A 15451-nucleotide genomic window follows, 5' to 3' on the forward strand; every position below is an offset into this window, starting at 1 on the left:
TTGCTACTTCTAAGCATTTCCGAAACCAAGGATTATAGATTTACCAGGTTAGCTCTTTAACTATGATGAAAAATAAAATTGTGAGGCGAACTTCGGCTGCCACGTCACTTAGAAGATTCAGGCATATAATAATTTGTTCAGATAGCAACGAGCATCATGAGAGAATATTGTGTTAATTTTTTTCGAATATCACTAACATAATCTTATCGCCAGCCGAAATGTACACAATGATTTCACACATTCGTCCAACCAGTCGTTGCTCAGGAGGGCACGAAGTGTCATTGGTTAATTTTTTCGTGTATTACCAACACAATCTCAGTTTTTTTGTAAACACATCCCAAGTGACGTCAGCCCATAAGCTGATTCTGTCAAATTCTCTCAGAGCCAAATAATGGTCTGCTAAACAGCACACCTCTGACCATATGTTCATCATGTTTACGTCTGTGCAGTGCAATTTTAACTACGAAGCGGTAAAAAACCATTTTATTATTTTGTTTAAATACTTTTTATTTCTTTTTTACCTACAGATACCCGTCAACAGAAAGCCGCAAACAACAAACAGTCCACAATAGTTGGTTAACTACGCCAAACCAATCATTAAGTCCCTTTAACTTCCCAAAACAAGCACTTCAATAGAGAAGGGTTGAAAGGTCTTCGGAAGGGCTATAGAATCACTACGCTAGGGAGCACGCAAAGGACTGCATCTATTGGCATCACCGAATCATGTATAAGTAGAACTTACCCCAGTGCTGCCCTGAATATTGTTTTGCACTTACTTGTCAACGACTTTTACGTTATTTCCATTGCTGTTCAAAGGACAATCAGATTAAAGAAGTTTGGCCTCAATTTATCTATTTCCTTAAAATTACCGAATACTGCTAATGTTTTTTAGGCAGAAGTCTTTGCAAATCTGCAGGCATGCAAAATGCTTAGAGGACGTGGGAGCGAGGGATTTTTTCCAATAGTCAAGCCGCGATTAAAACTCTGACGACGCCATGGGACAGATTCAAACTAAATCCAACCTGTAAGGATGGGGCGCAGGTAACATCTCTCTGATCTGGGTTCGAGGACATAGGGACCTAGAGGGAAATTAAATTCCTTATGAGGGGACTGAATTGGTCTCAGGGACCTCCTATCCGGTCATCCACCTCACTGTTGTTAAAGAGGAATTGCACAACTTATTTCTCAGGAAAGCGCAGTAAATATGGAGCTCCATATCTTTATGTGCTATTTCGAAAATTCTTTGGCCCCAGTACAATAGACGCAGGACTTAGAAAGTCCTGGGGACTCCTCGAAATTCAATTTCCAAACTCGTAGCTGTGTTTACCGGTCATTGGACGATCGGCACACACGCGGAAAAGCTAGGTTTGCCATTTAACTGCCATTGCAGAAGCTGCGTCAGAGAAGGAGACTGTTGAGCACTTTTTCTGTTAATGTCCGAGCTTGGCCGCTAGACGATTAAGGTCACTGGGTGCTCCTTTCTTTGACAGCCTAAGGCAGTGCGCAAACCTAAATCTCATCAATCTTCTCCATTACATTAACAGCTCTGGCTGGCTGTAGATGCTTGCCTGTTGGAGGTCTCATAATGGTATCAAAATGACGCTTTAGTGCTACTTGGAGTGTGCCAGACTGGTACTGCAACCATTTCAACTACCTATCGACCTACAACAGTAACAAAAGCAATATGTTCAAGCCAAATTTCTTTGGTAACCCACCTCTCTGAAGATTTTTAACGGATATTTTTCTCATATTGACGATGTTGATTGATATTCCCCTCACAATCATTTTATAGCACCTGAATGACTTGTGTTTTACGAGTTCTTTGTTTAGGAAAGACGTATGATTTTTGCTCGTTTCCACTTTCAATGCTTATAATATTAAGCTATAGTACTTTTTCATTTACCTATTTAAACAAATAATCAAATACACACACACATAAAATTTACTAACCTCTGATTCACGCCGAGAAGGATTGCTTTTACTACTACTTGTCGCCTTGTCGCCGTTTAATTCCTGGGCTTGTACAGGAGGAACTTTGTTTGTTTCAGGTGGACATTCTTTAGGTGTTTGTTCCTCCTTTTCATTCTCCTTCGACGTTTCAGTTCGAGCTGCTGGACTATAGTTTGGACCGTAATTGGGCTTCTTGCAAGCCTTAAGCATTTTCGCCTGTTCGTTTTTGTCAACAACTACTTTGCGCTTCAATGCGTTTAAACTATTTCCTGTATTTGGTGAATGAAATGCATGTTTATTTATAAAATGAGAAATTTTATTAGAATATTTTATTTGATTTTAATTTTATAGTAAAATTACCGTCTATTTTTGCTTTATTGAAAGCGAAAGGGCTGCTTGCTAAACTCTTCAAAACGTTGCTAAGATGACTACCAATATCTCGTGAGATTTCTTTCTGGTGTTCCAGGAACTTAATGATGGATGCATTTGTACGATAAAAAATTTCCAAGGCTTCCACAGACAACGTTGTTGGATTGCTGTGATTAATCTTAATGGGATAGGTAGCATTGCTTTCGTACAGATTATTGGCAGCCTACAGAATAATTTTCATATTAAAAAAATTGCTTTTGTTTTTTTGTTTGTTTTGCAAATGCCTTTGAATTACCTTCAAATAAAAGTTCAGATATGTTTTTGGATGCTCCTTCTGTTTTTCGGCAATTTTTCCTAACATATATTGGCACAACCATTTCTCTTCATGAGAGTCTCCATTTTCCTCACTATCGGTTTCTTCAGCATTCTGCAAAGCAGCAGCCAAAGAAAAGCAGTTGTGCGAAATATTCAATACACGACCTTTACGCGCTTGCAGCAGTGATGATCTATATAATGCGACAATGAAAAGACATATAATTAATTATGGATGTAAATATTTAACTATCTATTATTTAGGCTTACTGGTCGGCCGTCAAATTTTCTGGTGGATTCTTTAACTGACGTGAGCAATAGGAGTGCAGGGTATATGTAAAAGAGCCATACTCAATCCAAAGCAAAGTTTGTTGACGATTCAAACATATGCACATTTCAAAACAACGAATTGTATCCTCTGACTCCGCCAAAACATGATTCGGACTGAAACAGTTAAAAAAATACTTCATCGTGTAAGTAACTAAAAACTAAAAAGGGCTTCCATAAAATAATTCAAAATTAAAGTAAACTTATTTTTTACAAAATTAATATTTCTCTCTTTACTTACTTCAAAGGAGTCAATCCATTTAGTCTCGTTTCGATTTTGCTCGCCTTAGATAATGCCATACCCGCCCATGAATCAAAGCGTGTGGGGCTTATGGTTAAATCTAAAGTATAATACTTAATCGCTTTGGAAAAGTCGCGATTTTTAAAATAATAATCAGCCAGCAAGTAAAATATACAGTGTACTCTACAGGGCAAGGAAGTATGCGCGGGCTCCAGTGAACCGTAATCGTTGCCTTTTATAAACTCTAATATCTTCGTAGTTGCGGGCGTTGGATCTAATTCAGGTGGCATAAGTGCGACGATTTTTAGGAAAAATTGTTCTAAATCAGCTGTTATCGATTCAAGTTTATATGAATTTATTTCGGGTAAACACTCTGGCCTATACAAATTAAATGCTTGTACTGCTTTCGTCCATGTCAGTTCTACATTTGTGGCCTCGTGATCCTCTAAATGACGGGAGCGTGCTTTCTTTTGAGGATAACCGTACAAACAGAAAGTCACCTGCAATATTGTTCCAGTATCAGATATTTGCTTTCGTTATCATAGTTTTGAGTAGCTTACCTGCTCCAAATATTCATAGACAGAGTCACGACATGAGTCATAAAGCGGTGCTCTTATTATGGGTACGATGACATCTAAAATGTAATGCAAAAATTCGCCATTGTTACGTGTGCAACATTGAAATTTGCCTAAAAATTCATGTGCCGTAAATAATATCGAGAACGAGCCTGGCAAAGGATCCTCTTCCTCTTCAACCTCATTATTGTTCTTGGATTTAACCACCGTTAAAGTGTTATTCTCATCTCTAGAAAGAAAAATAAATAAAAAAGATGTTTTATCAAGTTAGGTATTTTAGAACATATTCTAAAGATATGGAATGTACATAAAAGCGCGATCGTTTTCAGGTGCTAATTTTTTTAATTTCATTTCCTCTTTTTCTTCTTGATTGGCGCGATAACCGCTTAGGCGATTTTGGCCGAGTTAACCGGCGCCAGTTGGACACACCAAGTGAAGTCAAATCCTTTTCCTCCTGATCTTTCCAACGCAGAGGAGACCTTCCTCTTTCTCTACACCCATCAGCTGATACCGCATCGACTACCATCAGAGGCGGAGCGTTTGCAACCATTCGGACAACATGACCCAGCTAACAAAGCCGCTGGATCTTTATTTACAACACTGTGATTATGTCGTCGTAAAGCTCATGCAGCTCATTGTTCCATCGCCCACGATACTCGCCGTCACCATCGTGCAAAGGTCTAAAAATCTTCCCCAGAATCTTTCTCTCAAACACTCAAGGGATGCCTTAACGGATATTGTCATCGTCTAAGCGTCTATGCCATAAGTTTGGACGGGCATGATGAGAGACTTATAATGTATTAGTTTTGTTCGTCGAGAGACGTCTTTACTACTCAATTGTGTTCTTAGTCCAAAGTAGCACTTGTTGGCAAGCGAGATACTGCGTTGGCTGACATTGTTATCGGTGTTAATGCTGATTCTTGGAGAAACGAAGTCTCTTACAATCTCGAAATCATAACTGCCAACAGTGACGTGGATGCCGATACGCGAGTGCGCTAAACCTAACCTAAAATTGCCATGTACTTTTTTGTTCATATAAATTTTCTTACCTTAACATAATTTGATGCAATATAACAAAAGGTTGTTTCATATTGAATTCATTCTCTGGATTAGCTCTTTTGTCGACAGCCTGATTAGAATCCAAATGAAATGATAACACACAAATTGTATTTTGCACAAGACGCGCCAACGTCTCATCTAAGCAAAGAACTGTAAGTATAAATTAAATGCAACAGCAATAATTAATGCACTTATTTGGTATTTAGGTATATTTACGTACGTATATCGTTGCCTTCGTTCAAGATTAGTACTTCTATATAAGAGTAGATAAAATCCAAAGCAACCGACCACAATTCCTGTTGGCGAATTTTATTTGTTTCCTTTAGACATTTTACAGTGCAAAAGTGCAAACATTTCTCAGCCCATTTCATGCACTCCTACAAAAATTTCTTTATGTGTATTAATTTTTGTATTTATAAAAATATTTACCTCATATGCAGACATATTCCACAGCGATTGTAATAGAATTTCTACTTGAGTTTTTAAATTTTTAACCCAATTTTCACAATCCTCTACCTCTACATCGTTGGCTAAATTTTCTGTTATTATTGCCACAACTTCTTGCCATTTCTCTTGTTCGAACAATTTCGGTATCCTGGCCAATGCAATACGTCTGAAACGGCATTTGAGAAATTTGATAAATTGTTAAATATAAATTTCCAAAATTAAAAAAAAAAATATATATATTTACGAACCTTTTAAAATCAATTTGTGCTTCAAGCACAATATTTTTTGTAATACATTTTGCACTTAAATTTGGTAAATGCAATATGAAGTCATTTGCATCGAATAGTTGAATAATCTCCGCCATGTGCTCCAAGCACTCTATGCATTTTTCCAGCTCATTGCGTATGTTGAACCATAAATATTCTAAATTTATGAGTCGCAATTTATACGGATTGAATGCTTGACCGAGCGCTACATAAATAGTGCCGGACCTGTATGCCAATTGATCGAAAACTTGCTTCCATATTGGAGACAGTTCGCTGAAAATGGGAGGAAATATTGTAAAAATATATTAAAAATGTTATACTCAATAAAAATATTATACTCAATAAAAATATTATACATATGTAAATGCAGTAAGAAATGTAATATACGTAGGTCTGTTCATGAAGTAAATAATGTTTATCAATTCTTAAAAATGATCAAGGTTTGATGTTCATGTACCCAAAAAACTTGAAAAGTAGGGGAAAGGGAGAGAGCAAAATGACATTTCATTTTGAGGGGAAGTTGTGAGTTTTTACCGGATAAATTTATTACTTGTAAGAATTAAAATTGTGAATTCAGTCAAAGTTTTTAGTTCTAATAAAAATGGAGAATGTAGGTAACTATATTTTAGATGAAATTTATAGTTTATTTGAAGTCATATATTAAATAGGAGTCAGCCAATGAAGTAGACGTATGTACTTCGGAACCACAGCCTCCAGTCACCGTTGTTGCAGTTTCCAACCCATTCGGCTACGGCGGCCGGTCTTAGGATTATATGCCGATTTTTTTTTTTTGCCAAGAACAGTCCCCAATGATGACGTTCTTTCGTTCACTCATAGCTGCTCAATCAATCTTGAAATTTAAATACGAAAATGGAACTGGATTGGACATACTCTTCGTAGAGAAGACGAGATACTTTTCAATGGAACTTACATGGCCGTCGGCGCAGAGGACACCCACGACAAACTTGGATGCGCACAGTTCTAAATGAGAGCTCTACCACCACCACCTGACATGAAATGACACATTTACTACGCTGCTACAACAACAACAACAACGAAATTAGACATATAGCAGCTGACAGAAATCTTTGGAGAGCTTTGATTTCCGTACTTTGCTCCGATTAGGAGCGATAATATGTGCAGACAGATGCTTTTTTTAATGCAGTTCTTTATTTTTTCTTAAAAAGTATATCTTAGCAAGGACTACTCTACTTCAGCTAAAAGTATAATAACCTGGATTTAAATTCGTCCACGGGTTGTCACTTCAGCAGCAATCCTAAACATTTATATGGAATGTTTTATGCTGTTACAACAACAACAACGAGGTCGTGAATGTGGTTAAAAACCTGTCGACAGTCCCTCGAGTCCATTGGATCTACGTACGTATTTCTTACGTCGCCGGTCTGAGTGCGGTGTTTGTACTTCAGAATTCTCCGAAGCATAAAATTTGATAAGAGAAAAGTAAGTTCATTAAAATAGTCGTTTACTTTTCAACACGAGACAGCATCATAAAATCTCTAGGACAACCGCTGGAGGTTTTGGAATTTCGAAATATAGTTTATTTACTTATTGTTGTTTTAGTAGTTCAATAGGGCCGTAGTTCAATAGCACTGGCAGGTGTATTCACCGATCGTCACCGTCTAACTCATCGAACGGTAGGCCCAGGAAACGTGTTGTTTCGACAGGTTGAGTCCAGAGGGAGCCGGGTGTTAGATGAGTCGGTTTTAGAGGGCATGTGAATAGGTGGTTAGTATCGTGTGGGGTCGATTCTGGTTAAGTAGAAGTTTAACCTGCTATAATATCCAGACCATAAATGTGACAAAGTTACGCGGGTCTTACGAGGCAGCTAAAGCTTTTCGTCTGCAATGGATGATGGTTAGACTCCGATAACGGCATTTGGGGGTCAGGAGCTTAGGAAGGTGGTAAGAGTAGCCCAATGAATGTCATTTAATGTCTGTCTATATATTGTCCGATGCAGTAGTTGTAGTTGTGTTTGGTCTTGGGTCTCGTCGGGTAGTCAAAGAGATGTTGTTGTTGTTGAAGCGGCATAAACATTCCACAAATATATACTGGGAATGCTGCTGAAGTGACAGTCTTTGGCCGGATATAAATCCAGGCCGTTCCGGTTACGTAGAATCAACTGCCATGGGAATAAGTCGAAGATATGTCTCCTGACTCGCATGAGAGGTGGCTCAGGCTCTAGCAAATGTCTGCAGTGGCGATTCCTACGGTAACACCCAAGCAGAAATTGCTTGCTGAGCATTTAGTTGTGCTCGTTGACCAGGAACATGGAAGACTCGTTTTGTAGATGTTGCAGGGGACATATAAGGAGACATCCTGTGACTGTCCTGATAGTAGTAAATTGATAGGTCTGGAGCTTTGTCCACTGTAAATCACTAGTGCCAGGCGATCAGGTGGGCATAGCGTAATTTAGTATCGACCGGTCATTGCTTTAAATGACGCCAGCAACATTTCTTTGGCTTTGCTTCAAGTACTGCCGGCTAGCAATTTGAGAACTTTGTTGCGGTTTTGGACCTCAGTAGCAATTGCGTAGTAGTAGAAGGAGCAAACTTTCGAAAGTGACACTCAAAATTTTGGGGTTGCTGACGGTCGGTATTCCAGTGTTATCGACTTTCAGTTTGACCTGCTTCGTGCAGCTGTTGTTGTTGTTGTTGTATCAGCTTACTAACCCCAGTCAGTGTGATGCAGTCACCGCCTTCGTCTTCGTTTAACTCGTATTACGGTAGACCCAGGAAACGTGCTGTTTCGATCGATTGGGCCCAGAGGGAGAGCTGATAGAGAGGGTCGCCGCGGAATCTCACTTAATAAATTTAATATTTTAATAATATGTCTTAGGTATTATAAGTTGATTGATATATATTAACATAAAAATCTTACTCATTCCGTATCTTTTTAATGGTATAGTCTAATTCCAAGAACATAATACAGATCTGATAAAATGTTTCAATTGCATCAACGCTCTGCTGGTTCCAAGGTGAGCAATCAAAGTTGTCTCTGAAAAAAACATGGCAACAAGTTGTATTAGATAGATTTACGCTCGTATATATAGAAAAAAGAACACACTCGACTTACAAATAAATACAAAATAGCTCCAAGTATAAAACGCATATGTCTAAAGGCAAGCTTTTGGTCCAATAAGATGATATACACTTCAGCCACTCAAATACCAACATCGATGGATCAAACGTTTGTGCCTAAAAACGGAAGAAAAGTTTTCAGTTACAGTTGAAGAAAATTCCTGGCGAAAAGTGTAGAACATGTTGTGTTTAATATTTAATGATTTAATATTACCTCAATTTTAGCAATAAACTCGGTAAAAGTTTCGCGGGTCATATCTTGAAATTCAACATTTGACATTGCGCCAACGCAGGTTGTACATTTTTCAACACTATTTTTGTGGTTCTCCTTTGAGGAACCAAATGGCCACTCTTCATCTATGGTAACACTAAAACGTATGACAACTGTAGCATACATTTTTATATTGCAAATTGCATATTTACTTACTTTGAGTACTTGGCAAAAATTTTCCTCAATACACCTTTCAATGAAGTGTCTACTTCAACTCGATCTGATGCAACCTTTTTTCGTGAATTATATCGTCGATTTTTGTGCCAACCCCATTGCTCTAGGAAATGTAAATCGCTGCAACGCCTACGTGGTTTGGGTTTGTTGGTTTCTGAGTTTGTCGATGGTTTATCATATCCTTCCGCTTCGTCTGGCGAGTTTTCGGAAACTTTTTTTGTTTGCTCTACGTCACTGGTCGGTGGGGTAATGACGGCCAATTCGGTTGTAGCTTGATTTGGAATAATATTACTATTCATGTCTGGTTCATGCACTACATCCATGTTATCGTTTGAATTACTATTGGGAATAGTATTTATTTCTGTCTGATTGTTACTTTCTTGTTGTAAGACCTTTTCCACGCTGTTGTTATCGGTGCTATCAGCTAATATGTCTTTTAGGCTCAAAAGCATAATTAATGATTTGCCGCTTTTTTGCATGTACTGATACAGAGAGACTACATACAGTCCTACAGAAACCCAACTTAACTCCTTTACGCGTATCTTTTGCGCGACTTCCAATGGTATAGTCATATTTTCTTCACTGCTTCCAATATTCTCCTCTCGATATTTTCGCGGGAAAGCACTCTCCTTCGTCCACGAAGGAAGAGGTTTTAAGTTTTTGGGCATTGGCCCAAACATATTTTCACAAAGCGGTAGAGAGGATTTAAAAATGTCAGATATTTCATATAGAATATGTGCAGCCCGTTCATAGGAAGGATCTTTGGAATATAATTTCAATGCATAGCCATATGCGCCGATTATATTGTGATTCTCGCAAAGTGTACGTAACATGCCATCAGCAGCACCCCAATGTGATGGATTACGACGCAGACATCTCTCGAAGGCGAATTCTGCCAACTCTATGGCGTTAAGTTTTAAAGCCAATTGGCCCATGCGATGCATGGTATATACATCTGTGTCGTCTAATTGAGTGGCCTAAAAATAATTAAAGTACTGTTTAACAAATCCATATTGGATATCCAAAAATGTTACCATTATGTAATTTTCCAACGCCAATTCATTCTCATTCTTTTCTTCATATATAAAAGCTATATTTTTATGGCAATTGTAACGTATTGTACGTAATTTTCCACTTGTGTCCTCTGCTAGCAGCTACAGAATAAAAAAAATGTTGGTAAGCCGAATTGGGTAGTAAAGAGTTAAAAGGAATTAGTGCACAATCGAGAGTAACCATCCACCAAAGCCCTAGTAGCTATCGACATCAAAAATTGCTTAGCAGGAGCAATATGCTGTTGAAACAGCTTTAAATATTCCTCATTCTCACGTACATGAGGAAAGGAAATTATGTGAATTTTGACCAGGTTATGGTAATACCGCCGTAGCCGAATGGGTTGGTGCGTGACTACCATTCGGAATTCACAGAGAGAACGTTGGTTCGAATCTCGGTGAAAGCAAAATTAATAAAAACATTTTTCTAATAGCGGTCGCCCCTCGGCAGGCAATGTCAAACCGAGTGTATTTCTGCCATGAAAAAAGCTCCTCATAAAAATATCTGCCGTTCGGAGTCGGCTTGAAACTGTAGGTCCCTCCATTTGTGGAACAACAACAACACGCACACCACAAATATGAAGAGGAGCTCGGCCAAACACCCAAAAATGGTGTACGCCTTAATTATATATATATATATATGGTAATACCAGTCATTCGTCGTTCCCACGACAGTCGATTCCACGTTGCCGGTACTACCCGGATTTATATCACTCCAGCAGCATTCCCCGTAAACGTAGGGGAATGTTTATGCTGCTACGATAACAACATCAACAACCAGCCATTAATTAAATCTAAAAATGTGTGCTCCAGTGGGGCTCGGTATTTATATTTTTTGAAGCACTTCAAAAGCATGCTTCGAAATACGCAAGTTTTAGGCTGGTGCAACAAGTGTGCCTGGTAGATAAAACTAGTATTATCCGAACCTCATTGAGCACTTGAGTTTCCAACAACTGGTTCAACAATGAAAGTGCCGATTTCACGTCTCCTTTCCATTTTAGATTGATTGCTTTTAGGTATTCTGCTTCTGCAATCGCCTCCTAAATAAATAAAAAAATAATATTTATATATGATAGGAGTCGGAACGTATAAACAAAACACTTACCTGAGCCTCTTTCGTAACCACAATTTTATCTTCCGGCTCTTCATTGAATTCTTCATTCAATGCAACAATTCTCATCATCTTGACTGCTTTCGTTGTTTAGTTAACGCTTTGATTAACAATTTACAGTTATTTACTTTTCGAACTTATTTTTATGGTAAATCATATATTTCCTGCCATTTGTAGAAGTTAAACTAATTGTTATGAACATGACAAATTTTGACAGATGTAACCGGTCAAAGCGCATTCATACACGGTGATAGCAGTAGAGCGGCTGATTTATTGCAAAATGCAAGTGAAAAACAAATCAACTGTTTACTGCTACCACTTCCAATGGATTCGCTTTGAAAACTAAGGCGAATTGAATAGAGAAGGTGGCGTCTTCTGAAAACCGTTACTAAATTTTCGTGATTTTGACTAATCCAGTCATGTACTTTAATACTACAAAAAAAAAACGAACAAAACAAACAAAACGAGGAGAAGTGACATATTTGAGAAAATTCAGTGAATGGTAATATTGTGGTTTGTGACATTTAAACTAAACAAAATAATGAAAACGATATGTCACGTGTTAAACTGTGCAAGTACCTCCTCCAAATTCAGTTTTTCGCCTTTTTATATAATAATTATCTTGTATAATTTCTAGTGTTTGGCAGTTTCTATTGCTTTCGCTCTTTCTCTTTACAATCAAGTAATTCCTTCTCCCCCTTTTGTTTATATATTTTTGGAGCCTAACGTGACAGCAAACCTGGTATTCTATCATCCTTGCTTGGAATCGACGTTAAAGTGCGGGAATGAATCTATAATCGATTATTTAGGTGTTATAATTCGTTCAAACGGCACATGATTCGCTCTCTCATTCGTGATTCCCTTCCCCATTACCCTTTGAATCAAGTTATTCGTCATACAAAATTTTAAGAGCGAAATACCTCATTTGTAGGTAGTTTTGTCTCAAATACTTCGTGAATTACGAAAAGACCGTGTCTATTTTTTGTCTGAAATTTATAAGTTGTTTAACCAAACAAAAGAATAAACTAAAGCAAAGAAACAAAGTTAACAAGCCTTGAATAATAAACAGAAGGCGATAAGTTTTATAAATGGAAGCTGAAAAGAATTTGTTATAAAATTATTATTATTTCAAGGAGCAAATGATAATAGTAAAATGCAGGCAACAAGGACAAAATGGAGAGCTGCCAAAATGAATTGCGAATTTGTCGTTGAAACAGATTAATTCGCGAATTACCAAGCGAATTACTTACCTTGGCTTTACACAAGACAATATCTGGAGACAATTGAAAATACATATTAGCTGTCAAAAGTAAGAAAAATTGCTTGAGTAGTTTAGGCGTCCAGAAAGTTATGAGGACAATTTACATTTAAGCAACCGACGTTAGTGTCGTTTTGTACAAATTGCTAGCTCCGACTTCAATTCTTTCGCGGAATAAAATGAAAGTTCACTGAATTAACCAGTTATGTCAAATCAGTTGCCAAATTTACTATCTTCGAAAAATCTCAATAATTATACCGAAGAAGTATTTTATTTATAGCTGATTTAAATTGAATTGCAAATGCCAGAAGGAGCACCCTGTACATTAAGTTTTGTGTTAAAGGTTGTTTACATGGGGAGATTTTGTAGCTAAATGGTGCAAACGCTTTCAAACAAGTTAGTCGACCGTCAATTTTTATAATACATAATAAAATTAATAAAATCAATATTACAAAGTTTTTGAATGCTATGACACAGAGGTTTTACGCGTAACAATTTTATTAACGTTGTATTAATTAATTTGATACAAACTGTTACTATTTCCCTTCTAACGCCATTTAACTGGAGAACAAAAATTTCGCAATATCCACTATAACAATTCTTTCCATTTGTACTGAGTTTAATTGCCAATTTTATAGGTTTGAACTTGGTTTAAAAAATTCACCTCAATTAAACTACCACTAATATTTCATTTTCAAGGGTTGACCAATATCAGATGGGTATTTCAATCTGGCTTATTATAAAAAAACAAACAGCTTCGAACGTTTTTGTTAATATAATATATTGCATATAGTGTGGCAGCATCAATCTGAACCGTAACACCCTGTTGTATTCATTTTCGTAATGTAGTTGACAAAATAGCATTCTTATTATTTCTATCAAATTGGCGACAAGCCTTGTCATTTACTATTTGCCGAATCATTGTAGAATTTCTGTGTGCCAGCAAAAATGGTAGGAAATTTGTTATAAAAAGAGAATTATTAATAAAATTGAATTTTTAATTATAGTTTCGAAACCAATATGATAGTGATGTGACTGTGTGGAGTCCGCAGGGTCGTCTGCATCAGGTGGAATATGCTATGGAAGCGGTCAAGCTGGGTTCGGCCACAGTTGGTCTTAAAAACTCTGACTATGCAGTGCTAGTTGCCTTGCGTCGTGCAGCTTCTGAGCTGTCTTCATCACAACGTAAAATTATTCCAATTGATGATCATTTAGGTATATCGATTGCAGGTATTACCGCTGATGCACGCGTCCTCAGTAATTATCTTCGTACGGAATGCTTAAATTTCAAGTACGCTTACGCTGCTAGATACCCAATTTCACGTCTCATTTCTATGCTTGGCAATAAGATGCAGGTAACAACACAGCGTTATGATCGACGTCCATATGGCGTGGGGCTTTTAGTTGCCGGCTACGATGAAAGAGGTCCACACATTTACCAAGTCGATCCTTCTGCAAACTTTTTCAATTGCAAAGCAATGTCGATTGGATCTCGTTCGCAGAGTGCGCGTACGTATTTGGAACGAAACATCAGTTCGAAAGGTCGCGATTTTAACTGCACAAAAGACGAACTAATTTGCCACGGTATTCAAGCTATTCGTGGTTCGTTGCCAAACGACGAAGACAGTGAGTCGCCACTGCTGGTAAATGAAACATGATGAACTTAATTGGAAGTTTTCTATGCATGCATATTATTAATTAAATTTGTTTTTGTAGAATATATCCATTGCAATTGTGGGCAAGGACCAGCCCTTCAAGATATTGGACGACGTCGAAAGCAAGGTATATTTAGATATGGCGAAGAAATTACCATCACCACCCGCACCAGATGACGATGTGCCATCAACGGGAGGTGATGATGAAGACAAACCTGGTGACTCGCCACCAGATCCCCAAGTACTCGTAGGAACAATGGAGCGCTAAAACAAATATTTTATATGCTGTCAGTGCATTTCTGTTTAACATTATTAGAATAAAAGAAAATTTAATTTTGTGGAATGCAGTAAGCCCGGTAATTTTTAAACAAATTGAAAATAATGTGTTTTGGATTCGCGCAGAGATACAGAGCTATGGCAAAATAATAAATAATTAAAAGATTTCTAAATTGGAAACAGTTAGGCAGTTACAGGCAGTAAAAGTTTTAATGCGCTTCCATGATAGGTAACATTTCTGTTTTTTTGTAAATCAGTTGTGACAATGGAATATTTTTAAAGAGGTGTTATGTATCAGAAGATTGAACATAATAACAATTTTTAATTTATGTGGTAATTCATTATCTAAGTTACTACAACAAGAACAACAACACTATAACTGAACGGTTCCTCTGAATTATTGATTCTAGCCGGAATTGTATCTGACCACTAACACTCTTAACTGCACTCTTTTCGCCAAGCTTTTGCAAGTGGCGAATTTTTGAAGCAGCATATCTTGGAAACGCTGGAATAGAGCTGCTTCAAATTACATGTGTTTGTAAAATAGTGAGTTATATCAGTTTAATGAGGTGTAACCATACTCGTTAGCGCCGAATCTAGCCGATAACTTTGTTGCAAATTTTTCGTCAAGTGAGCTGAGCGGAGATATAGCGAACAGAGAAATGGCGCATAGAAGAGACCTTATACGATATGAAGGTTTCAGTTTGTATGGCAGGCATGGTGAAAAAATTCAGAAGTTGTGATCAGTATCAGACCATTAACTGGATTTCAGCGAGTTTGAAAAAACCAGGTGTTTGGCTGACGTAGCTGGCGCCATGACCGCGGTTTGTTTATGAAAAAACTGAGATTGTATTGGTGAATCAACTTCTTTTTCACCATAATTGAATGCCATAGCTGGTAATTTCATCCTTGATCCTTGGTACCCGGTGACGTGGAAGCAGAAAATACTCGTTCAATTGCGTTTTTCACCATAGGTCGAACCTGTTAATATATTACCCTTGTGGCACGCCCTC

General features: G+C 37.6%; 2 protein-coding genes across 4 annotated transcripts in view; one reads left to right on the top strand and one right to left on the bottom strand.

Annotated features, from left to right (window-relative positions):
• LOC128865045 (calcineurin-binding protein cabin-1-like) overlaps positions 1-11531 on the bottom strand; it is a 28258-nt gene extending 16727 nt beyond the window's left edge. For all 3 annotated transcript variants that reach the window (XM_054104943.1, XM_054104942.1, XM_054104940.1), the window contains exons 1-17: positions 11244-11531; positions 11065-11178; positions 10124-10243; positions 9072-10066; positions 8859-9012; positions 8640-8761; positions 8445-8561; positions 5529-5819; positions 5263-5446; positions 5054-5210; positions 4824-4983; positions 3760-4003; positions 3200-3699; positions 2902-3075; positions 2615-2825; positions 2311-2542; positions 1951-2219 (exon numbers count right to left, since the gene is read on the bottom strand). In XM_054104943.1, the coding sequence (XP_053960918.1) occupies positions 1951-2219; positions 2311-2542; positions 2615-2825; positions 2902-3075; positions 3200-3699; positions 3760-4003; positions 4824-4983; positions 5054-5210; positions 5263-5446; positions 5529-5819; positions 8445-8561; positions 8640-8761; positions 8859-9012; positions 9072-10066; positions 10124-10243; positions 11065-11178; positions 11244-11321 (4122 nt within the window). In that variant the 5' untranslated portion in view covers positions 11322-11531. The remainder of the gene's footprint in view (positions 1-1950; positions 2220-2310; positions 2543-2614; positions 2826-2901; positions 3076-3199; positions 3700-3759; positions 4004-4823; positions 4984-5053; positions 5211-5262; positions 5447-5528; positions 5820-8444; positions 8562-8639; positions 8762-8858; positions 9013-9071; positions 10067-10123; positions 10244-11064; positions 11179-11243) is intronic.
• Positions 11532-13348: 1817 nt separating this feature from the next.
• LOC128862908 (proteasome subunit alpha type-1) lies at positions 13349-14513 on the top strand. The gene is made up of 3 exons (XM_054101732.1): positions 13349-13458; positions 13515-14150; positions 14224-14513. The coding sequence occupies exons 1-3, from the start codon at positions 13456-13458 to the stop codon at positions 14428-14430; spliced, it is 846 nt and encodes a 281-aa protein (XP_053957707.1). The 5' UTR covers positions 13349-13455; the 3' UTR covers positions 14431-14513.
• The last annotated feature ends 938 nt before the right edge of the window (positions 14514-15451 follow it).

The sequence above is a fragment of the Anastrepha ludens genome, chromosome 5 (genome assembly GCF_028408465.1).
Source record: "Anastrepha ludens isolate Willacy chromosome 5, idAnaLude1.1, whole genome shotgun sequence".
Lineage (NCBI taxonomy): Eukaryota > Metazoa > Arthropoda > Insecta > Diptera > Tephritidae > Anastrepha > Anastrepha ludens.

Excerpts from the sequence above, each read along its gene's own strand:
- LOC128862908 (XM_054101732.1), top strand. Across the intron at positions 14,151-14,223 it reads ACAGTGAGTCGCCACTGCTG|AATATATCCATTGCAATTGT; the intron begins GTAAATGAAACA and ends TTGTTTTTGTAG.